The 21,743-nt window shown below is 67.8% G+C and overlaps 1 protein-coding gene across 5 annotated transcripts in view; it reads left to right on the forward strand.

The window, feature by feature from the left end:
• TMEM94 (transmembrane protein 94) overlaps positions 1 to 21,743 on the forward strand; it is a 26,643-nt gene continuing 4,900 nt past the window's right edge. For 2 of the 5 annotated variants that reach the window (XM_055133272.1, XM_055133273.1), the window contains exons 1-16: positions 13,139 to 13,284; positions 16,402 to 16,521; positions 17,054 to 17,181; positions 17,307 to 17,443; positions 18,282 to 18,484; positions 18,642 to 18,793; positions 19,042 to 19,144; positions 19,219 to 19,305; positions 19,405 to 19,521; positions 19,721 to 19,777; positions 19,874 to 19,978; positions 20,060 to 20,212; positions 20,314 to 20,523; positions 20,921 to 21,236; positions 21,360 to 21,533; positions 21,630 to 21,732. In XM_055133272.1, the coding sequence (XP_054989247.1) occupies positions 13,231 to 13,284; positions 16,402 to 16,521; positions 17,054 to 17,181; positions 17,307 to 17,443; positions 18,282 to 18,484; positions 18,642 to 18,793; positions 19,042 to 19,144; positions 19,219 to 19,305; positions 19,405 to 19,521; positions 19,721 to 19,777; positions 19,874 to 19,978; positions 20,060 to 20,212; positions 20,314 to 20,523; positions 20,921 to 21,236; positions 21,360 to 21,533; positions 21,630 to 21,732 (2,219 nt within the window). In that variant the 5' untranslated portion in view covers positions 13,139 to 13,230. Of the gene's footprint in view, positions 127 to 11,030; positions 11,161 to 13,138; positions 13,285 to 16,401; positions 16,522 to 17,053; positions 17,182 to 17,306; positions 17,444 to 18,281; positions 18,485 to 18,641; positions 18,794 to 19,041; positions 19,145 to 19,218; positions 19,306 to 19,404; positions 19,522 to 19,720; positions 19,778 to 19,873; positions 19,979 to 20,059; positions 20,225 to 20,313; positions 20,524 to 20,920; positions 21,237 to 21,359; positions 21,534 to 21,629; positions 21,733 to 21,743 lie in introns of those variants that run through there. The other 3 variants (XM_055133274.1, XM_055133271.1, XM_055133270.1) reach the window with 3 other exon arrangements.

Below are 21,743 nucleotides of genomic sequence, written 5' to 3' on the forward strand. Positions count from 1 at the left end.
GGAGGCACGCCCCCTCCGGCTGCCCGGAACCGACATGGCCGCGGCCTTTGGAGGAGGGGACGCCGAGTGAGGAGGGGGCTGGGAGGGGGAGAGGACGCGGGCGACGGAGACCGGCCCCGGGTCCCGGTGAGTACGAGCACACGCGGGCCTCCGCGTGGGCCGCCAGGGGCCCCGGGGCCGGCTGGCGCCGCCGCCGCATCCGGAGCCGGGGCGAGGGGCGCCGGGGGTCGGCGCCCGGGGAGCGGCCGCGGGTCGCGGGGCGCGGGGCGAGTCCGCGGACCGGCCACTGCCCCCCGCAGGCTCCCGCGCGCCCGGGCCCCGGCGCCACCCCTGGGGGTTGGCCAGACGCCGACGCCCCCCGCCCCACGGCCCCGCCGACCCCGCCTGGCCAGGCCGCTCGCGGGCCCCCGACGTGGCCAGCGCCGAGACCCCCCGAGCCCCCCGCGGTCCAGACCGTTGCCCGCCCGGCGCGCGCTCGCCCGACCCCCCGAGTCCTGCTGCGCGTCCAACGCCCCCGCCCCCCAAGAGCCGACTTGGGGAGGCCCCCGAGTGCCCCAGCCCGGCCCGCCGCCCGCTCGTCGGGGTCCCCGGGCTGCCCGCGGGCGCGTGCTGGACCTGGTCACGTGAGCGCCTCCCCCCGCGGGCGAGTTTTGGGGGAGGCGCCTGGGGCAGGCGCGGGGTCGGGCCCGGGTCGCCGCCCTCCCCGCCCTCCCCGCCCGGGCCGGCCGCGGGGGGCTCGCGGGGTGCTCGGGGCCCCCTGGGGGCAGGCGCGTCCCCGCCGGACGGCCCCCAGCGGGTCTGGGGGTTTGGGACGCCGTCCCGAGGGCCTGGAAGGCGGCGCCGACCCCTGCGCGCTTCTCCGAGGTTGCAGTTCCCTGCGCGCGCGGCGGCTGCCCGCGGCCCCCGGGCCCTGGAGTGGGGGTCCCCTTCGAGGAGTTGTGTCGCGGCCCTTCTCCAAGGACGTCTGGCGCGCAGTTATTAGAGATACTTGCCAGTTTGCCTTGAGATATTTGCCAGTTTGCTTTCGTTAACTTTTTTTTTTTTTTTTTAATTTTGGGCCATACCCTGCAGTGCTCAGGGCTTGCTCCTAACTGTGTGCTCAGGGGGCGCACTCCCGGCGGGGCTCAGGAGACTGTGTTGGTGCCAGGGATTGAACCCGGGTCTTCTGGGTGCAAGGCAGGCGCCCTGCCCGCTGTGCTATCACTCTGGCCCAGCATTCGTCACGTTTTTAAAATTTTTTTGCCCCCACTTGTCGGTGCTCCGGGGTGTTGCTCAGAGACCGTGGGGCCAGAAAGTGAACCCGGGACTCTGGGGCTCCCGCCCCGCCCCCCCACTCACAAACCTTAGGCAACCGGTAACTCCGGAGAATTTCTTGTATTACCCCCTCTCTAATCTGGGGTATACATTATTATTATTATTCGTGTCAGTCTGTTTCTGGACCACACTCCGGGTGTCAGGGCTTCTCCAGGCTCTGCTGTCAGAAGTGACTCCTGACCCGGGAGGCTCTGTGGGTGCCACAGTCGAACCTGACAGCCGTGTGCAAAGCAAACGTCCTGCCTGTGGTACTCTCGCTCCTGCTCCTTCAGCCTTATTTTAGCTGCCCCTGGGCTGTGTGTTGTGCGTGTGTGTGTGTGTGCGCGCGTGCGTGTGTATGAGTGCGTGCGTGTGTGTGTGTGCGTGCGTGTGTATGAGTGCGTGCGTGTGTGTGTGTGTGCGTGCGTGTGTATGAGTGCGTGCGTGTGTGTGTGTGCGTGCGTGTGTATGAGTGCGTGCGTGTGTGTGTGTGCGTGCGTGTGTAAGAGTGCGTGCGTGTGTGTGTGCGTACGTGTGTATGAGTGCGTGCATGTGCGTGTGTGTGTGTGTGCGTTCGTGTGTGCGTGCATGCGTGTGCATGTGCATGCGTGCGTGCTTAAAGTTAAGAGAGTTTTAGTTCAGAAATAGAATTCCTGCTAGCGGTCCCTTCCTTGCTCACGGGTTCTTTATCAGAACTCCGGGAGGGGACCTGCTCGCTGCCCCGGGCTGGCGCCACTGGCCGGGCAGACGGCCGGGCCCCAGCTCCTCTGACCGGCAGCTGCCTGGAACTCCCCACCCCCACTGGGTTTCTGGGGACCAACCTGGGAGCTTAGCGGGTGCGCCAGGCCCGGCCGGGAGGGAAGAGAGCAGCAAGCCCTTCGCATTTCTATTTTGAGAAGTTGCTAGGGAGTGCCCGTTCCAAGAGCAGAGCACAGCCTCTGGGAGGCTGAACTCCCGCCAGCCTGAGAGGTTAAGTGCGAGCGGCCGGGCGCCCCTGCTCCCGCGAGCAGGGCAGAGAAGGGGCCCTGGTGGAGGTGTGCCCCGGGCCCAAGGCTCCGAGCCCCGGCTCAAGGCAGAAGCTTCCAGATCATGGTTGGCACTTCACAGCAAATCGTGTGTGTGTGTTTGTGTATGTGTATACACATGTGTGTATTATCTTGGTATGTCTCTGGTTATCCTGGGAGCATCTTTCTTTGCTTTTTCTTTTCCCCGGCCCACCCAGTGGTGTGGGCAGTGGCCGTCTCTCCCCGTGGCTCTTGGAGGACCGTGCAGTGCGGGGGTCCCCCCGCCCCCCGTGACTGGGGGAGGGCCACACAGTGCCCTGGCATTGGTGAAGCTTGTTCTTCAGCCTCTGTGCCCTGTCCCTGACCTGCAAACATCTTTCTTTTCTGAAATGATCAGATCTTTGAAGAGTTAAGTTATGGCCGGGGCCTGAGGACAGCAGGGAGGACGCTTGCCTGAGCACTGAGCCAGGAGTAAGCCTTGAACATTGCCGGGTGTGGCCCTCGCAGAAAAGGGAAAAAGAGGGAAAGAAAGAAAAAAGAAAGAAAGAAGGGAGAGAGGGAGGGAGGGAGGGAGGGAGGGAGGAAGGAAGGAAGGAAGGAAGGAAGGAAGGAAGGAAGGAAGGAAGGGAGGGAGGAAGGAAGGAAGGGAGGGAGGAAGGATGGAAGGATGAGAGAAGTCAGGGGCTGGAGAGCCAGTACCGCAGGTGCGGCACCTCAGATGGTCCCCTGAGCACCACCAGGAGTAATTCCTGAGCAGCCCCTGATCATTGCTGGGTGTGGCCCCAAACAGGGAACAAACCACAGGGCCTGGGAGATAATACGGGAGGTGAGGCCGTCCCCTGAGCCCCGCCGGTGACCCTGAGCACGGAGCCAGAAATAGCCCCTGAGTACCCCCGAGTACTGCCAGGTCTGACCTAATCCACCCCCCCACACACACAAGTAAATAAAGCTAAAATTAAAAGATTGTTTGTGGGACTGGAAAGACTGTCCAGCAGTTGGGGGAACAAGAAGACGCGCAGGGATGGGAAGCGGCTAAGGGGTACGCGCCTGTGAGCGGGGCCCGGGCACTGCTCCCGCCCCCAGCACCAGGCCTCAAGGCTGCTCCCGGATCCCACGTGGCCCCGGGAGCACTGCTGGTGGAGTCACAGCTCGGGCATGATGGGCCAGGCAGGGGCATCCGGCCCGCAGAGCAGGGCTGCCCCCCAGGGCCCCCCAAACTCTGCCCGGGAGGCTCCCAGGGGAGCCCCCAGCCTGCTTCCTGCTCGCCTGGTTTGTCCCAGCAGCACCGGTGAGGGCGGGCGAGGGTTTTGCTCTGGGCAGGCCCGGCGGTGATGAGGGTTTGTGTAATGGGCAGCTTGGCCTGTTGAACCAGGCAGTTGTAAACACCATCGGGCACGCGGCGGGCAAGCCGGGGACGTGACATCCCCGCAGGATGCCCGCGTCGGCCTGGATGTCACCCGAGATGCCTGTGGTCTCACTCGCTCAAGGCAAAAGCAGGGAGAGGCGCGTGGCATGAGGGGCGCCGTGGGGGGCTTCCAGCTGCCTCTGGGGTCCAGGACTCTGCCGTGTTGTATGAACTTGGGCTGCTTTTTTTTTTTTTTACTTTTTGGGTCACACCCGGCGATGCACAGGGGTGACTCCTGGCTCTGCACTCAGGAATTACCCCTGGCGGTGCTCAGGGAACCCTATGGGATGCTGGGAATCGAACCCTGGTCGGCTGCGTGCAAGGCAAATGCCTTACCCTCTGTGCTCTCGCTCAGGCTGCTTTTTTGTTTGTTTTCTTTTCTGGGCCACACCCAACAATACTCGGGCTGACTCCTGGCTCTGCACTCGGGAGTTGCCCCGGTGCTGCTCAGGGGACCCTATGGGATGCCGGGGATCGAACCTGGGTGGGCCACGTGCGCGGCAAGAGTGTGTCAGGTTGGCGTCTCCCGGGTGGGGGGGGAGCGAGCAGACCCCGGGGGAGCTGCCGGTGCTGATTTGCTTGTTGCTTTGTTTTTGTTCTTGGGGTGTGTGGTCACCCCCGGCGGTGGCCAGGGCTTACTCCTGGCCCTGAGCTCAGGATCCCTCCTGGCCGGAGCTCTGGGGACCTTAGGTGCCAGGGATTGACCCTAGGCCAGGCGCGACCAAGGCCAGCGCCTCCCGGCCGGATTCTTTTTTGCTTTTTGGGTCACACCTGGCGATGCTCAGGGGTTGCTCCTGGCTCTGCACTCAGGAATTACTCCTGGTGGTGCTTGGGGGACCATATGGGATGCTGGGAATCGAACCCGGGTCAGTTGCGTGCAAGGCAAATGCCCTCCCCGCTGTGCTATCACTCCAGCCCCCCCAAAATAGATTTTTAAAAGTACTAGGGCTGGAGTGATAGTACAGTGGGTGGGGCGTTTGCCTTGCATGCAGCTGACCCGGGTTCGATTCCTCCACCCCTTTCGGAGAGCCCGGCAAGCTACCGAGAGTATCCCGCCCGCACGGCAGAGCCTGGCAAGCTCCCCGTGGCGTATCCGATATGCCAAAAACAGTAAAACAAGTCTCACAGTGGAGACGTTACTGGTGCCCGTTCGAGCTAACTGATGAGCAACGGGACGACAGTGACAATGACTAGGACATCGGGCCAGAGCGGAGGCACAGTGGGGAGGGCGCTTGCCTTTCACGCGGCTCACCAGGGTGCAGTTCCCAGCACCCCCTGTGGTCCCCGCAGCTCTTCCGGGGGTCAGTCCTGAGCACTGAGAGTCGTGGACACTTGGAGGAGAGGAGCTGTTAAAAACAAACCAGCCCAACAGTCGAGTGTTTCGCCAGGGCCGAGGAGAAGGGAGCAAAGGGCTGAGCCCAGGCGCGGCACGGCCGTGCCCAGGACTCCATCCCCAGCACCACGTGGCTCCCTGAGCACTGCACCCGGAGTAGCCCCTGAGCATTGCTAGGTGTTCCCCTGCCCAAATAAAAGGCCCCCACCCACCCCAACCCCAAAACAAAACAAAATCACTCTCTCCATCTTAACCCTGTGGCACAGATACCGATTGAATATGGGGTCGCCACGCTGTGTGTGGGGGCATTGGGCGGGCGCGTGTGCACGCCCGGCACCGACACCAGCGGGCCCGCCTCAGCCTCGGAGCCGCTAAGCTCTCCCATCCGCCGCCGACTTTCTTTTTTTTTGGGGTCACACCCAGCGATGCTCAGGGGTTACTCCTGGCTCTGCACTCAGGCATCACTCCTGGCGGTGCTTGGGGGACCATATGGGATGCCGGGGATCGAACCCGGGTCGGCCGAGTGCAAGGCAAACGCCCTACCCGCTGTGCTCTCTCTCTGGCCCTTCCTGCATTTCCTTCCCCCTCTCCCAGCAGTGCTCAGGACTGGCTCCCGGATCTGCCTCAGGGGCCACTCCTGGTGGGACTTGGGGGGCCCTGGGGTGCGGGGGATCGGACCTAGGTCAGCTGTGTGCAAGGCTCGGCCCCTGCCGTCTACCCTCCAGCCCCGTTCCTGGCCCTTTGCTAGGCAGTGGACCTGGGGGTGCCCAGGAGGGCCGTGTGTGCCGCAGGGATCTGAGCAGGGTCCAGCCGCTCTGCGTCACCTCTGCGTCTAGCCGGCCGGGCGGCACCGAGGGGGGCGCAGCGGGCTTAGCTGGACCCAGTTCCGCCTCCACTGTGAGAGGTTACACAGAACGAGCCTATAGAAGCTTGTGGTTCAGGGAATCTTGTCAAATGTGTCCCCCCGTGGCCGCTGTCCACCATGGAGGCACTGGACAGAAGGTCCTGCCCCCTCCCCCCTCGGTGCCCCTCCCCACTCGCCCTCCGTTCACTTTTCTCCTGCTGCAGGTGTGATGCTCCTGGTGCCACTCAGGTCCAGGCCCCGCCCCGCCACATCCCCCCGCCTGTCCCCTAGGATCCGACCCTTCCAGTTCAGGGGGATCTGGGGGATGCGCCCCGATGAGTTTCCCGAGGGGTCGTTGGCTCGTCAGCGCAGATGAGGCTCCTGCCGCCCGCCCGCCCGCCCCCGTGGGCCGCCTTTCCGGCACTGCTCGCGAGCGCCGTGTGTTCCTGTGATGCCCCTCGCGTGCCGCCTGTGCCTGAGCGCCAGGAGAGACCCTCCACCCCTGCACGGCGCGTCTGTCATTGCAGGGCTCCGGTTTCCCCAGCCCTGGAGGGTCTTGTCTGGACAGTGTTTTTCCTGCTACCCTGTTATTTTCTTTTGCTTTAATAAAAAAAAAAAAAAACACATTATCTCTTGTCGGACCCGAGGTGGTTGCCGCGGGTCGGTGTTTGCCTTGCCCGCGGCTGACGGGGCTCAGTCCCTGGCGTCCCGGGGTCACTGGGCCCCGCAGAGTGCGGAGCCGGCAGTAGGCCCTGAGCACTGCCGAGTGGCTCACAGACAAGCAAAAATGATTTTCTAACCACAGTTTAGGAGCCTGGTGGCGGTGTGACCCTGGTGACCCAGAGGACTGGGTGGGCCGGGGCAGGCCCGGGTTGCTGCGTGCAGAGCCTGCGCCGCCCACTGGACCACCTTTTGCACCTCACTGGCCCAGCGCTCACGGTCCCCCAGACAGAGCTACCGCGCCTCCACCTTCCTTCCCCCCGGCCTTCCTTCCGGCCTCTTCCTGCCGCGCCCGTGATGCCTGTTTCGTAATCAAAGGCCAAGGGATGGTCTGTCCCCTGTGGCTCCTGTGTGTTCCGTGTGTGAGAGACATCACCCAGCCTTTGTCCTTCCCCTCTGCCCCCACATGACGCCCTCCGTTTCCATCGGAGTTACAGAAAACTCAAGATTTCAACATGACTTTTTTTTTTTTTGACTTTGGGGGCACATGTCCTAGTGTGCTCTGTGCTCAGGGCTGACTCCTGGCTCTGTGCTCAGGGCTGACTCCTGGCTCTGTGCTCAGGGCTGACTCCTGGCTCTGTGCTCAGGGCTGACTCCTGGCTCTGTGCTCAGGGCTGACTCCTGGCTCTGTGCTCAGCGCTGACTCTTGGCTCTGTGCTCAGGGCTGACTCCTGGCTCTGTGCTCAGGGCTGACTCCTGGCTCTGTGCTCAGGACTGACTCCTGGCTCTGTGCTCAGGGCTGACTCCTGGCTCTGTGCTCAGGGCTGACTCCTGGCAGGGCTTGGGGGATCCTGTTCAGTGTCGGGGCCAGAACCTGGGTTGGCTGCGTGTAAGACAAGTGCCTTAGCCGCTGTCCGGGTGCCGGCCCCTTCCTCTTGTGTGAGAGCTGAGTAGTGGTCCGTTGTGATTGTGTGTGTTCTGTTGATGCCATCCAACTTTTTCATGTTTAGGGAATAATATTACTTTAAGTGATAATTGAATTTAAAGTGTTCCTCACTTGTGCCATTCAGAAATCAGATGCATTTATATTGGGGGGGGGGTCCCGAGAAGTGCGCTGAGGGCCCGGGGGCACTTCTTGGGGTTGTTCTCTGTCGACTTGCAGACGAGTGTCAGGGCCTGAGGGCATGGTGCCAGGGACCGTCAGGGCCACTGCCGTGCTTGGGCACACGGGCACACCTGGCAGTGTCTGGGCGCTGTGTTGCGGGGTGAGTGGGCTTAAGTCAGCACCCCACAGCCCTGCGCTGACTCCCTGCTTCTGGCTATATTTTTGGTCTTTTGTTGGTTGGTTTGGTTTGGTTTTGGGGCCACACCCCGTGGGCTCAGAGCCGACTCCTGGCTCTCACTCGGGGATCACTCCTGGCAGGACTCGGGGACCATGTGTGGGGCCAGGGGTCGAAGTCCAGTGTTTCATTTTTTTTTCTTTCTGGGTCACACCCGGCGATGCTCAGGGGTTACTCCTGGCTCTGCCCTCAGGAATTACCACTGGCGGTGCTCAGGGGACCATATGGGATGCTGGGAATCGAACCCGGGTCGGCCGCGTGCAAGGCAAACGCCCTCCTCACTGTGCTATGGCTCCGGCCCCTCGAAGCCCAGTCGTAAGCATCAAAGCAAACGCCCTCCTCGCTGTGCAATCGCTCTGGCCCCTGTATTTTTGTTTATTGACTTTCTGTTTGACTTTGGGTCCGTGCCTGGCTCTGTGCTCCCTTGGGGGTCCTCGTGGGCCTGAGCCTCCACTGTCATGTTCGGACTCGCCGCCGGGCTAGCTTTCTAGGAGCCGGTTGGGGGGGGTGTGTGTCCACATCCGGCTGTGCTCAGGCCTTACCTGTGCTCAGGGACCACTTCTGGAGGAGTTTGGGGGACTGGTGGGTGCCGGGGTTCGAGCCCGGGCTGGACATGTGCAGGCCCTCCCGCTGGCTGTCGCCCCGTGACCTTGGGTCTCGACGCCTTGCGTGCTTCGTCCTGCCGTAGATTCTGGTTTCCCGCACACGAGGCGTGGTGCCGGGCCCGTGTGGCGTGTGCTGGTGCTGGGCTGGAGCAGGGTCGCAGCCGCCTGCCCTTCCTGCCGCCGGCCTGCACAGCCTGACGACGGCTTCCCGTTCCTGTCCTTCTCCTTACTTGAGACTCATTCTTGCTTCCTTCTGGGCCAGGGGAGCCACCCGTGGCCGTGCTCGGGGCCTACCCCCGGCCCTGTGCTGGGGTTACACCTGGCGGTCCTCAGGGCGCTGTGTGTCGCCAGGGATTGAACCAGGGTCAGCTGCGTGCGAGGCCAGTGCCTCGCCCCTGTGCTCTCCCCTCAGCATCTCACCCCTGTGCTCTGCCCCCCATTGCCTCGCCCCTGTGCTCTGCCCCGGAGCGCCTCACCCCTGCGCTCTGCCCCCCAGCGCCTCGCCCCTGCGCTCTGCCCCCCAGCGCCTCGCCCCTGTGCTCTGCCCTCAGCGTCTTGCCCCTGTGCTCTGCCCCCCAGCGCCTCGCCCCTGTGCTCTGCCCCCCAGCGCCTCGCCCCTGTGCTCTGCCCCCCAGCGCCTCGCCCCTGTGCTCTGCCCTCAGCGTCTTGCCCCTGTGCTCTGCCCCCCAGCGCCTCGCCCCTGTGCTCTGCCCCCCAGCACCTCGCCCCTGCATTCTCCCTCCAGCATCTCGCCCCTGCGCTCTCCCCCAGTGTCTCGCCCCTGCACTCTCCCTCCAGCATCTCACCCCTGTGCTCTGCCCCCCAGCGCCTCGCCCCTGCGCTCTGCCCCCAGTGCCTCGCCCCTGCGCTCTCCCCCAGCGTCTCGCCCCTGTGCTCTGCCCTCAGCGTCTTGCCCCTGTGCTCTGCCCCCAGCGCCTCGCCCCTGCACTCTCCCTCCAGCGTCTCACCCCTGTGCTCTGCTCCCCAGCGCCTCGCCCCTGCGCTCTCCTCCCAGCTTCTCACCCCTGTGCTCTCCCCCAAGGGTCTCGCCCCTCCACTCTCCCCCCAGCTCCTTGCCCCTGTGCTCTCCCCCAAGGGTCTCGCCCCTCCACTCTCCCCCCAGCTCCTTGCCCCTGCGCTCTCCTTCACCCCGTGAGTTCTCACTCTTGACCTCTGTCCCTGCGCTGGTGTTTTCTGTTGCCGCTGATGGAATTGAGTGCTGACAGGTGTGCCGCACGGTGCCCGGCCCCGCACACGCCCACTGTCGCCCCCTCTCCTGGCGAGCACCATTCCCGAGCACTATTCTTGTTCTGTGGAGAACTCTGAGGCCCAGAGGGGCGAGGCGTGTGCCAGGCGCCAGGCCCTGGAGATGCCAGGATCGGGAGCCAGGGGGCAGGACCAGCCCTTTGAGGCCCTTTCGCCAGGTCCGGCCCCGCTGTCGCAGGCCCCGTGTATGGCCGGGGAGAATGAGCGGGGACTCGGGAAGGCCTCTCGCTGCCGGCCGCGGCCCCGTGGGAGGGCGCCATGGGGACTGGGGTTGGTTGTGTTTGTGAACGGGGCCCTGGGGAGCGCAGGCTCGGCCTCGCAGGGGCCCCGGGGCCGGGCCGCCGAGGAGCGGGAGCCACAGGAGGCGGCTCCCAGCCGATGCTTCTGGAGCTGAGCTGCGGCCGGGCGCGCGGGTGGGCAGCCGAGGGACGGGGAGCCGGTGGCTGCGGAGTCCGGGGCGCTTTCTAGAAAGTTCTTTTATGGACGGGGCCCCTGGCTTCTCTGGCCAGCTCTTCTTCGTGAGGCTTCGCTGCAGTGCCCCCCGCCCCCAGGACCGGCCCTGGGCAGCAGGTTCGAGCCCCCCAACAGCACGGCCCGGAGATCAGCTCCCGAGTCCTGGGCCCCAGTGCTGGGTGCGGGGGTGGGTGGGGGTGGGCGTGCCCCCAGAGTGCTGCCCGCTGCCAGGCCTGTTCTGTGGCGTGTGCCAGGCATGGGTGGGTGTGGTGGGGGCGGTGCGGGGGCTGGGCGGGGGCTGTGCCCGGGGCATGGTTCTCCCCGTGCCGCAGCCCCCGCCCCCAGTCGTCTGGGTGCCCGAGTGCTTGCCTGGCTCCACTTGGCATTCGCGCTGTTTTCTCTTTCGGATTTTGCTGCCACACCCGGGGCTGGGGGAGGGGCCTGGGGCTGGCTGGTGGCCCCCACGGAGAGGACGAGGGTCCAGCCTTGAGCCCGCTGCTGGCAGTGATGGGAGAGCGGGGAGGGGAGGGCACTCCCTCCTCCACCCCCCCCGCCCCCCTGCGCGAGGCCGGGCCTGGGCACCCGGCTCCGTCTTTGCCTGGGGCTTCTCCTGGGTCCCGGAGCAACCTGGGGTCTCTGGGAGAGTGGGGGGCCGGCAGCGGGGCCACGGGGGGGTTCTCGCGCAGTTTTCATCTGGGGACCCCTTGGGTTCACGACTGGGCCCCACCTTCAGTGGGCGCCCACGGGGTCACGACCTCGAGGAGCGGGGTGGGCAGGGTGGGGGCCAGGGCCCCCTGACTCACGACGTGTCTTTTCTCCTGTCCTAGAGGCTGTGACTGAGACGCAGTGACCGGGCCTTGCCCATGTGGGGGAGGAGCCTTCCCGCCAGGGCTGACCGCGACCCGCGGGGCATGTCTGCAGCGCCCTGGGCCCATGGACGCCACGGAGAAGCACGCGGTAGGCGGCACCCCGACCCTGCGGGTGCCGAGGGGTCCCTGCAGCTCTCTGCCCCCGGGCCCCTCGGCCTGCCCATGAGCCCCACTTCCCAGCAGGGCCCCTGCTCCCTGGCCGATGCCCACCCCCCCCCCGCCAGGCCTCGCTTCCCTCCCCCTTCCTCCGTCCCACTCCCCAGAGAGACCCCCAGGTGCCCTGCCCGCGGCCCCGGGCTCTCCGTCTAGCTGTGACCCTGACATGCACTGCCGCCCTGGTTGATTCCTGACACCGGTTTAGGTGACACCTGGTCCATGCCAGTCCCCTCCCTGGGCCTTGTCCTCCGGGCCACCCCGGGTGCCTGAGCCCACCCGGCCCCTGCGGGCTCAGCCCCCCACAGCTGGGCAGGCAGTGAGCAGTGGGGCCCACTCGACTTCCTGCTGAGGGGACCCCGGGGTGCCCTGCTGGGTGCTGAGGTGGTTTGCCCTGGGCCTCGGGGACACCGGGTGGGCTGTGGGGCGGCTGGTGGCCCCCCAGCTGAAGGGGTGAGTGTCTGTTGATGACGGCGGGAGGGGAGAGGAGGGCACCCGTCTGATGCCGCCCGCGGCCCCCACCCCCACCCCCACCGTGGCGGGTGCAGTGCAGAGACCCTGGGTCCGAGTGCGTGGGGCACCCTCTGGGGAGGGGCTGGCTCGGAAGACGAGGAAAGCCCGAGAGACCCCTGGCCCGACCCCGTCCTGCCCCCCTGCCCACACCACCCCAGCTCCCAGAGGGCCTGGTGCCCCCAAGTCCCGCCCGAATCCGGAGCCCGGGGGCTTCTGCCCAGAGGCGGCGTGTCTGTGCCTGCGCCCCAGGGCCAGGGAGGGCATGGGGAGCCCCGGGCCCCCAAGACAAAGACAGAAGCTGCAGACGGTTCCCGTGGCCTCTGGCCGCCAGGGCTCCTGGGACCCCCGCAGCCCCCCAGTCCTAAGGGCTGCACACTGCCGGGCTGGGGTGCGGCCCCCGGAGCTTTCGGGGGTGAGCGTGGCTCCCGTAGACCCTTGGCGGCCCGGGCCGCTGCTGTGTGGAGCTGGCCCCCAGACGCTGCTGCCGTCCCCTCTGGGGCGCCCGTCCCCTCTGGGGCGCCTGGCCGCTGTCCCCAGCCTGGCTCCGCCCGCTGCCCGCTCCTCGGCGTCGCCTAGGAAACCAGGCCCTGGGGGAGCCGCACAGCCTCCGCCTGCCCTCCGGGGCCCCGCAGCGCCATCCCAAGGACGGCCTGGCGGGGGCCCGTCGGCTCTGCCCCGTGCTTCACCCCCCCAACCCCCCGCACCCAGGATGCGCGCTGAGAACTTCCCGGTGGTCACCCTGGGGTCCCTGAGAGAGAAACTTGGACTGTTTGGGGCTGCGGCGGCAGGGGAGGGGCACCCCATACCCTCTTCCTCGTCTGCCTGGGAGGGGCGGGCAGGTGCCCCCAGGCCTCCGGGCACCTGGGCACGCATGTCTCGGTGCAGCTGTGTGGGCCTGAGGCGGCCGGGAGCCCCCGCCCCCACATACCTGAGGAGCCGCAGCCCGCCTGGCTCCTGTCCTCCGGCTCCCACCAGCCCCCCCATCCCCGTTCCAGATTCCCAGGCCCTCCCCCGGCAGGATGCGCTGCTATTAATAGCCCCCGGCCCTCTGCCCTCCTTCCTGCGGCGCCTGCGGGCCTGGCTCCGTGCCAGGCTTCCCCCAGTGACCGGGGACTCCCGTGGAATGCCGGCCGGCCCTGTGGTGGGGAGGGGGCCGGGGGTCCTCGCCCTGCCTTGGGGCAGAGAAGGGCCGTCTGGGGAGGGATGTGTCGCCCACTCAGTGGCTCCCGGCTTCCAGACCGCCCCCGCCCCCCCCCCCGGGCTGCACGGCCCCTGCTCCCCTGCACTGGCCCCTGACGGCCGGGCCGGCCCCTGGACATCTGGCAGAGCACGAAGTGCACAAACTTTCTCCCCTCCACCCCCGCCCCCTCCCTGCCTCTCCTCCCTCCCCTGCTGCCTCCTCCTCCCCAAATCTGCAGCGCCCCTGAAATAGGCTGAATTAATCAGCACATCGCGCCCGGCTCAGCGGGGCCGGTCTCCCCACCGCTCCCACATGCTCTTCAAGCAGGCAGGGCTATGGGTGCCCGGGCAGGGCAAGGGCTGCGCGGTGAGTACCCACGGGGGGCCGCGGTCTCCGGGCCGGGTGGGGGCTCCCAGTGGAGACGGGGCTTCCCGCTGGCCCCGCCTGGGTGAGGTGGGCGCAGGGGTAGCGGGAGGGGGGAGGGGTGAGGGGTGAGGGTGAGGTGCCGCGTGCGTGTGCCCCGCCTGCCCGGGGATGTGCTCTGGGGACATGGTGAGGCGGGGGGGGGGGGGGGAGGCTGCGCGTGGCCACCCCCGGCAGAGCAGGGGGCAGTGGTGACCGGGGGCTCTTGCTTAGCCTGGACCTGGAGTCCGCTGCGCCCCCCGAGGGCCGGGCAGGAAGGGAAGCACGGGGGAGCTTTGCCTTGTCCCGACTGTGCGGTGGGGAGGGGGCTTCATCGCCTGCCCTGCTGGGGCCTGGTTCAGTGCGGGGGGCGAGGGGGAGAGGCGCCCTCACCCCGGAAAGCAGCCTGCCTCGGGGGGTTTGGGCAGGAGAGTCTCGCCCCTTGGGGGTCCGGGACCTCAGTAGGCCGACCTGGGCCTCCTAAGCGCGGCCGGGAGGGTCAGCGGCCCAGTTTGCCGGTGTCCGCTTCGCCTCTGACCCCCAAGTCCCCCCCCCCCGCTTAGCCGCCTCCCCGTGCCCATTGCCCCCTCCCAGCACCTCCCCAGGGAGAGTTCCCCAGAGCCCACACCGGGCCCTGCCGCCGGCCCGCTGCAGACGGGGGCGGACAGGCGCCAGGGCCGAGTCCCGGCCTGTGCGGGCAGGCCTCGCCTCGGGGCGTGTAATCAGGAGCCGCTGAGCGCAGTGTCTGCAGTCAGCGGCGCGGGGGTGGCCGTGCTGGGGCGCGGGGCCTGGGATGTGGGGGGCAGCCGGGCCGGGTAGGGGGTGGCCGGACGGCCCCGGGCAGGCAGGGGAACATCCCGGGCACCCGTGCCTTGCAGGGGCTCCGCAGCCCCGCGGGGTGGTCTCGGTCCCCCACGGCCCTTCTCAGCCCCCACTTGGAGCCTGCAGACCCCAGCCTCGGGCAGAAGTTTCTGGAAGCCTGACCTCACATCCATCCCGGGGACCCCCAGCCCCGCCCCGCCCTGTGGGGCTTCCCCACGTGTCCTCCTCCCGGGCCCCTGCGCGTGCTCCCCTCTCCCCAGCCTCTTCCGCTTTCTGCCCCCAGAGACGTCCCTTCCGCCCACGGCCACTTGAGAGGCCTCAGCGATGTTCGTCTGTCCTGGACGCGGCCTCAGGGGACTCTGGGCTCCCCACCCCCACCCCAAGTGGAGGTTCCTGGGCTCAGTGGCAGCCCTGCTCTGTGAGCCCAGAGAAGCAGGTCCTCCCTCCGGGGACAGCCGCGCTGCCCCCTCACCCCGAAAGCCCAGGGGGAGGGCCGGGGTGAGGCGGGGTGAGGGGAGCCGTGGAGGGCGGGGCCCGCGAGGTGCTGCTCCCCCCTTTTCACAGGGGGGCTGTGGAGGGCGAGGCTCAGGGACCCGCTGGTTGGTGAAGGGGATACAGAGCTGGGGGCGTGACCCTGCCGGGACTCTGCTCTTCCGGCCCGGGGGAGCGGGGGACACTCTGTCTTCGGGTTTGTTGCCTTGGTTTCCATCCCCCCACCCAAAGCTGAGGTCCGAGCTTCTGTCTCCGCTTCCCCCAGACAGGCGGATCCCGGGAGTGCGGGTCAGCCTGGGGAGGGCTCTGCTTCGAGGGCTCCCGGCTGTCCCCTTGGCCGTGTGGTGCCGTGTCAAACCCGGGTCAGCTGTGTGCAAGGCCAGCGTCCTCCCCACTGTCTGTCTCTGAAAGTGAAAATAATAATTTTGTGTGTGAAGGGCCACACCTGGTGATGCTCAGGGGTTACTCTTGACTCTGCACTCAGGAATCATTCCTGGAGGTGCTCAGGGGACCCTGTGGGTGGGCCGGGGATTGTGCTGGGTCGGCTGCGTGCAAGGCAAGTGCACTCCCTGCTCTGCTATCTCTCCTGCAGTGCTCAGGGGTCACTCGTGGTTCTGCACTCAGGAATCACCCCTGGCGGGCTCCAGGGACCGTGTGGGATGCCAGGGATTGAACCCGGGTTGGCCAAGTGCAAGTCCAGTGCCCTCCCCACTGCACTGGCCCTCTGGAGTTTTCTTTTCCCAGCCACATCCGGTGGTGCTCAGGGCCTACTTCTGGCTCTGTGCTGGGGGCGGGGCGGGGGCGTCTTTCTCAGTGGTGCCAGGCTCGAGCCCAGACCTCCAGCATACAAAACATGTGCTGGGCCCTTCGTGCCCTGTCCTCTGCCCCGTGGCCTCCCCTGTGAAACGTCACTTAGAGACCCGGTGGAGCTTTGCCTTCGTACTGTCGTGCGGTTGTTTTTTCCCTCCCGGCGCCAGGAGTTCAGCTCCGCGCTCACGCTGGGGGCTCAGCTGCCGAGCCCCTCCATGTTCTTCCGGAGATGGGCATTTCTGTGCGGTGCCTGCCAGCCATGGGGGAGGCGGGCTGTGAGGGATGGCAGGTGTGGGGCCAGTGGCTGTGGGCTCGCAAAGGTTAGTCAGGAAGCTCTGCGGAGGGCTCTGCGGGGGAGCAGCTCCCAAGCGGTGCTCCGGGGCCCGCTGCCAGCAATTCCCAGCCAGCCAGGCCCGAGGGTGCCTCAGCCAGCAGGCACCTGGGCCACACCTGGCGGACTGGGCTCCCTCAGGGCCAAATCTGGTTGCTGGGGGGTGTGGTACCAGGGATCAAACAGGCTTGTGCCTCGATCCCAGTGCTCCTGACCCCAGTGCTCCTGACCCAGTGCTCTCTGCCTGGCCCCGGGCTGGTTTTTTTTTTTTTTTTTTTGCTTTTTGGGTCACACCCAGCGATGCACAGGGGTTACTCCTGGCTTTTCACTCAGGAATTACTCCTGGCGGTGCTTGGGGGACCATAAGGGATGCCGGGGATCGAACCCGGGTCGGCCGCATGCAAGGCAAACGCCCTCCCCGCTGTGCTATTGCTCCGGCCCCTGGGCTGGGTTTTAAACTTGGCCTTGAGTGGAGTTTGACACGGGCTTTGAATGCGTTCCCCCCAACTCCGCACCTGGCAATGAGCAGGAAGAAAGTGTGGGGACCTGGGGCTGGAGACGGGCCTGGGTCACTCGGCAAGACCCCCTGCTCTCCAGGGCGGTGCTGAGCGCCTCTCTTTCTGCAGGGCGAGCCACCCTCAGCCCTGGGCCTGTCCACCAGGAAGGCACTTGGCATCCTGAAGCAGCAGCTGGAGGCAGTGCTGGACGGTCACCTGAAGGAGCGGAAGAAACGGCTCACGTGGAAGGTGGGCTGCTGGGGCCAGGAAGTGGGGGCGGGCAGGCCGCCTTGAACCCGTGCTTCCTACCACCCTGGAAAGCAGAAAGCGAGGCTTCCTTTGTCAAGGGAGTCCTGCCCCTCACCTAATACGCCGGCCCCATGGGCTGCACCCAGTCCAGAGATGAGCTGGAAGGGTGGACCTGTGACTGGGTGGGTTGGACGGAGGCAAGACCAGGTGTCCCTGCTGCACCTGGTCCCATCTCACAACGGCGCCTGTAGCGTGGCCCCGCCCTTGTCTGAAGGCCCCACCCCCGGGCCTCATAGCTCCGCCCATCGCAGCTCTGCCCCTGGGTCTCAGGGCCCCGCCCCTGGGCCTCAAGCACCGCCCCTGTCTGAAGGCCCCACCCCCTGGGCCTCATAGCTCCGCCGCTGGGTTTCAGCCCTGCCCCTGACCTCATCACCCCGCCTCATCAAGCTCTGCCCCTGGGTCTCACGGACCCCCAGCCCTGACCATGCCCCCTGTCTGGTACCCTTCCTGTCTCCCGCGTCCTTCCCCGCAGGAGATGTGGAGGAGCAGCTTCTTGCACCAGAGTAACCGCTGCTCCTGTTTCCACTGGCCGGGCGCCTCGCTCATGCTGCTGGCCGTGCTGCTGCTGCTGGGGTGCTACGGGGGCCAGCCGGCCGGCAGGTGCGGGCGCGCCTCTAAGACCTGGGCTCTGAGAGGGCAGGGAGGCAGACACCAGAGCGGGGGGGGGGGGTGGGGGGGGTGGGCGGGCAGGAGAGCCCCTCTCCATGGCCGTTCCCCGTCCGCAGCCACGGGGTGGAGCTGGTCAACGCCTGCGCGCTCTTCCTCTTGCTGCTGCTCAACCTCCTCCTCATCGGGCGGCAGGACCGGCTCAGGCGCAGGGAGGTGGAGCGGCGGCTCCGGGGGATCATCGACCAGATCCAAGGTGAGGGCCCGGGCAGCGGGGCAGGTGCAGCGCCAGGTTGCCCGTGGGCGGTGTCCGTGGGGCCAGCCCCGAGGTGTGGCCTGTGGCCGGTGTCGGTAGCGCCCCGGGGGCTGGAAGGGAGGCTGGGAGTTGCTGCTCAGGTCTGGAGTCTGCGGTGAGCCCAGCCCTGGCAGCTGCTGCCCGTGGGCAAGCGGGCGCCCCGTTTGGCGCAGCGCAGGGGGGTTCCTGCTCCTCCCCTTAGGGCCATGCTGGAAGCCCCTGCTGGTGACGGGGTTGTGGTGGTGCCCAGGTGTTGTGAGAGCGGGCAGCCCTCCCCTCCTGGGCGTCCCCTGCGCTGTGCTGGTCAGCACTGAACCCCCTGATCAAAGATGACCGGGCCGGGGTGTCGGGTGCAGGAGGCCCCGGCGGAGCTGAGGCGACCCTGCTCCAGAACCACCCGCAGCTCCCCCCTTCCTTGGCGTCTCTCAGCCTGGCGTCATTACTCAGACTCCAGTGCCCACGGCAGGCTCCTGGCCCCCGTGCCTGGCCCCCCACAGCCTCACCTCACCCCTCCAGGCCCAGCCCAGGGGCTCCCCTTCCCCTGGAGCCAGCTTGGGGCCAGCAGCGCCCCATTGGGGTCTTTGGAAGTGGGGTGCAGGGAGTGAGAACTTGGTGCTCTGGGGGGCTGGAAGGCCCCCAGCAGGAGTTGAAAGGGATCTCCATTGAAGTGGGGAGAGCTGGGGTGAGTGTGGGGGTCACTGCCGGGCTGCTGGGAAAGCAGGGCCAGGTGGACGCGTGCGGGAGGGGCGGGGTGTGGCGGGCGTAGGGCTGACCCGCTGCGCCCTCGTGTCCTCCCCAGATGCCCTCAGCGACGGCAGGGAGGTGCTGTGGCCCAGTGCCATGTACCCCGACCTGCACATGCCCTTCGCGCCGTCCTGGTCCCTGCACTGGGCCTACAGGGACGGCCACCTGGTCAACCTGCCCGTCAGCCTCCTGGTGGAGGGGGACATCATCGCCCTGCGGCCCGGCCAGGAGTCCTTCGCCTCCCTGAGGGGCATCAAGGTAGCGCTGGGAGCTGGGCCCCCTCCGGGTCTGGCTGGCAAGGGGTGGGGCTGTCTCGGGCTGCCGGGCATCCAGCCCCCCACCCCCCAGCACACAGCGCCTCTGGGGAGGGTCTGGCCTGTACCATGTGCCCAGGCCCCGCCTTTCCTGCCCACAGGATGACGAGCACATCGTCCTGGAGCCCGGGGACCTGTTCCCGCCCTTCTCGCCGCCGCCCTCCCCACGGGGGGAAGTGAAGAAGGGCCCCCAGAGCCCCCAGCAGCACCGGCTCTTCCGTGTGCTGGAGACCCCCGTTATTGACAACATCCGGTAGGGGCTGCCCCCAGCGTCCTGCCTTGCCTGGTGCCTTCTGTGGGGGTCAGGGTGTCGGGGAGCCAGCTCCATCCCTGCTCAGACCCTGGGGGCCACGCTTTGGCCCGGGGTCACTCCCTGCAGTGGGGGGGGGGGTCCACTACCTGTGCCTGGGGCTTGCTCCCCATGGCCCGGGGTCACTCGCTGCAGCCTGGGATCGCCCCTGCAGGCAGCTGGCCTGGCCCCCTGAGCCGCCCCTTGTGCAGGTGGTGCCTGGACATGGCCCTTTCGCGGCCCGTCACTGCGCTGGACAACGAGAGGTTCACGGTGCAGTCGGCCATGCTGCACTACGCCCTGCCCGTGGTCCTGGTGCGTGGGGCGGGGGCGCCCTGGGGAGGGGGCAGGGGCGGAGCTGGCGGGGCTGAGGGCTCTGTCCCCCACAGGCTGGCTTCCTCATCACCAACGCCCTGCGCTTCATGCTCGGCGCCCCGGGCGTCACCTCCTGGAAGTACACCCTCCTCCAGCTGCAGGTAGCCCGGCCTCCCCGCCCCCCGCCCCGCGCCCCCTCCCGCCTCTGCCCCTCCACGCCCCCGCTCTGTCTGTCTCTCCGTCCGTCTCCCCACCCCCAGGTGAACGGCGCGTTGCCCATCCTGCCGCTGCTCTTCCCGGTGCTCTGGGTCCTGGCCACCGCCTGCGGGGAGGCGCGTGTCCTCGCGCAGATGAGCAAGGCCTCCCCCAGCTCCCTGGTAGGTGCTCCCGGGGGGCGGGGGCGGGAAGCGGGGGCAGGGTGCACCCCCGAGAGCGGGCCAGCGTCCTGTCGCCTCCTCTGGGCAGGGCGGCCTCCAGGCAGGGCCCCGGGGTCCCTGGCACCTACAGGGTCCGGGGCGGGGGGCCCCGGGTGGAGGGCCAGCCCTCCCGCTGAGGTCGCCCCCTCTGTCCACACAGCTGGCCAAGTTCTCGGAGGACACACTCAGCAGCTACACAGAAGCCGTGTCCACGCAGGTACCCCCAGGCCGGGCCCTGACAGTTCCCGGCAGCCCCCAGGCCCTCGGGCCCTGACTCTGCGCTGGCCTCACTGTCCCCCCGCACCCCCCCCAGGAGATGCTGTGCTGCGTCTGGGAGCACTTCCTGCGGGTGGTCCGGGGCACGTCGCCCACCCTCAGCCACAGCTCGAGCCTGCTGCACAGCCTGGGCTCAGTCACGGTGAGGCGCGGGGCGGGGCGGGGTGGGGGCGGCGACACCTGGCCCGTCCTCACGCGCACGCGCGCGCGCGCCCGCCCGCAGGTGCTGTGCTGCGTGGACAAGCAGGGCGTCCTGTCGTGGCCCAACCCCAGCCCCGAGACCGTGCTGTTCTTCAGCGGGAAGGTGGAGCCCCCGCACAGCAGCCACGAGGACCTGACGGAGGGCCTGTCCACCCGCTCCTTCTGCCACCCCGAGGTGCTGGAGGAGGTGGGCCAGGGCTGGCCTGGGCTGTGGGGGTGGGGTGGGGCGCCCGGGGGCCCGGCCTGGCCCAAGCCCCGTTCCCTCTGCCTCTGCAGCCGCAGGAGCGCGACGCGCTGCTGACTGGCTCCCTGAGCACCTCCTGCCACCTCACCGGCGAGCAGGAGCGCGGGGACTGGCCGGGCGACCGGCCCAAGGCCCCCGAGCCGCACGCCCACCCCAAGGGCCCCGGCCGCAGCAAGCACCACTCCGGCTCCAACGTCAGCTTCAGCCGCGACACCGAGGGTGGCGAGGACGAGCCCCGGAAGGTGGGGTGCCGCCGGGGGCCAGGCCCATCACCCCAAAGTCCACCTGGGCCCGTCCTGTCTCCCGCCTGCCCTTCCCTCCTCATGGCGTCATGCCGGACAGAGGGGCCAGGCTCGGGGCCTCTGTGGCAGTGAACCCCGAGCGGAGAGCTGGGGTGGCCCAGGAACAAACACCAGACAAGCCGCACTCCGGGGCTGTCCTGTCCCTCAGTGAGGGGCCCAAGCCAGGCCGGCTGCCCCGGGCCGAGAGACGCCCTTGTGCCCCTCTGTGGGCCAGCGTCCGGCTCCGACAGCCCCACCCGTGTCCTGGGGCCCGGAGGATGGGGGGACGCCACCGGGAGCCAGGGCGGGGCCAGCACCCTGTACCCTGACCCGCCCACCCCCCCCCTGCGTCCCCCAGAGCCTGCCGGGGCTGGACGGCCCGGCCTTCGAGGCCGAGGACTTCGTGTGCGACTACCACTTGGAGATGCTGAGCCTGTCGCAGGACCAGCAGAACCCCTCGTGCATCCAGTTCGACGACTCCAACTGGCAGCTGCACCTCACGTCGCTCAAGCCGCTGGGGCTCAGCGTGCTGCTGAACCTGTGCAGCGCGGGCGTCACGGAGCGGCTCTGTCGCTTCTCCGACCACCTGTGCAACATCGCGCTGCAGGAGAGCCACAGCGCCGTGCTGCCCGTGCACGTGCCCTGGGGCCTGTGCGAGCTGGCCCGCCTCATCGGTGCGTGCCAGCCGGTGCCCGTCCCCCCGCACCCCTGCTGGGTACCTCAGCCGCGCTGAGGGTGGGCGGGGAAGGGGCCCGAACTTCGGGGCCGGGGGTCTGAGTTCCCGCCCTGCCCCCCAGGCTTCACGCCGGGCGCCAAGGAGCTCTTCAAGCAGGAGAACCACCTGGCGCTGTACCGGCTGCCCAGCGCCGAGTCGGTGAAGGAGACGTCACTGGGCCGGCTGTCCTGCGCCACCAAGCGGCGCCCCCCCCTCAGCCACATGATCAGCCTCTTCATCAAGGACACCACGACCAGTGAGCCTTCGGGGCGGGGGGGCCGTGCGGTGCAGAGGGACTGGGCGGCGCGGGGGCAGTGGACACTCATGGTCCCGGCGTCCCCCAACCCCGCAGGCACCGAGCAGATGTTGTCCCACGGCGCCGCGGACGTGGTCCTTGAGGCCTGCACCGACTTCTGGGACGGGGCCGACATCTACCCGCTCTCGGGGTCCGACAGGTGGGGACGGG

Source organism: Sorex araneus, chromosome 3 (genome assembly GCF_027595985.1).
Source record: "Sorex araneus isolate mSorAra2 chromosome 3, mSorAra2.pri, whole genome shotgun sequence".
NCBI classification, from domain to species: Eukaryota; Metazoa; Chordata; class Mammalia; order Eulipotyphla; family Soricidae; genus Sorex; species Sorex araneus.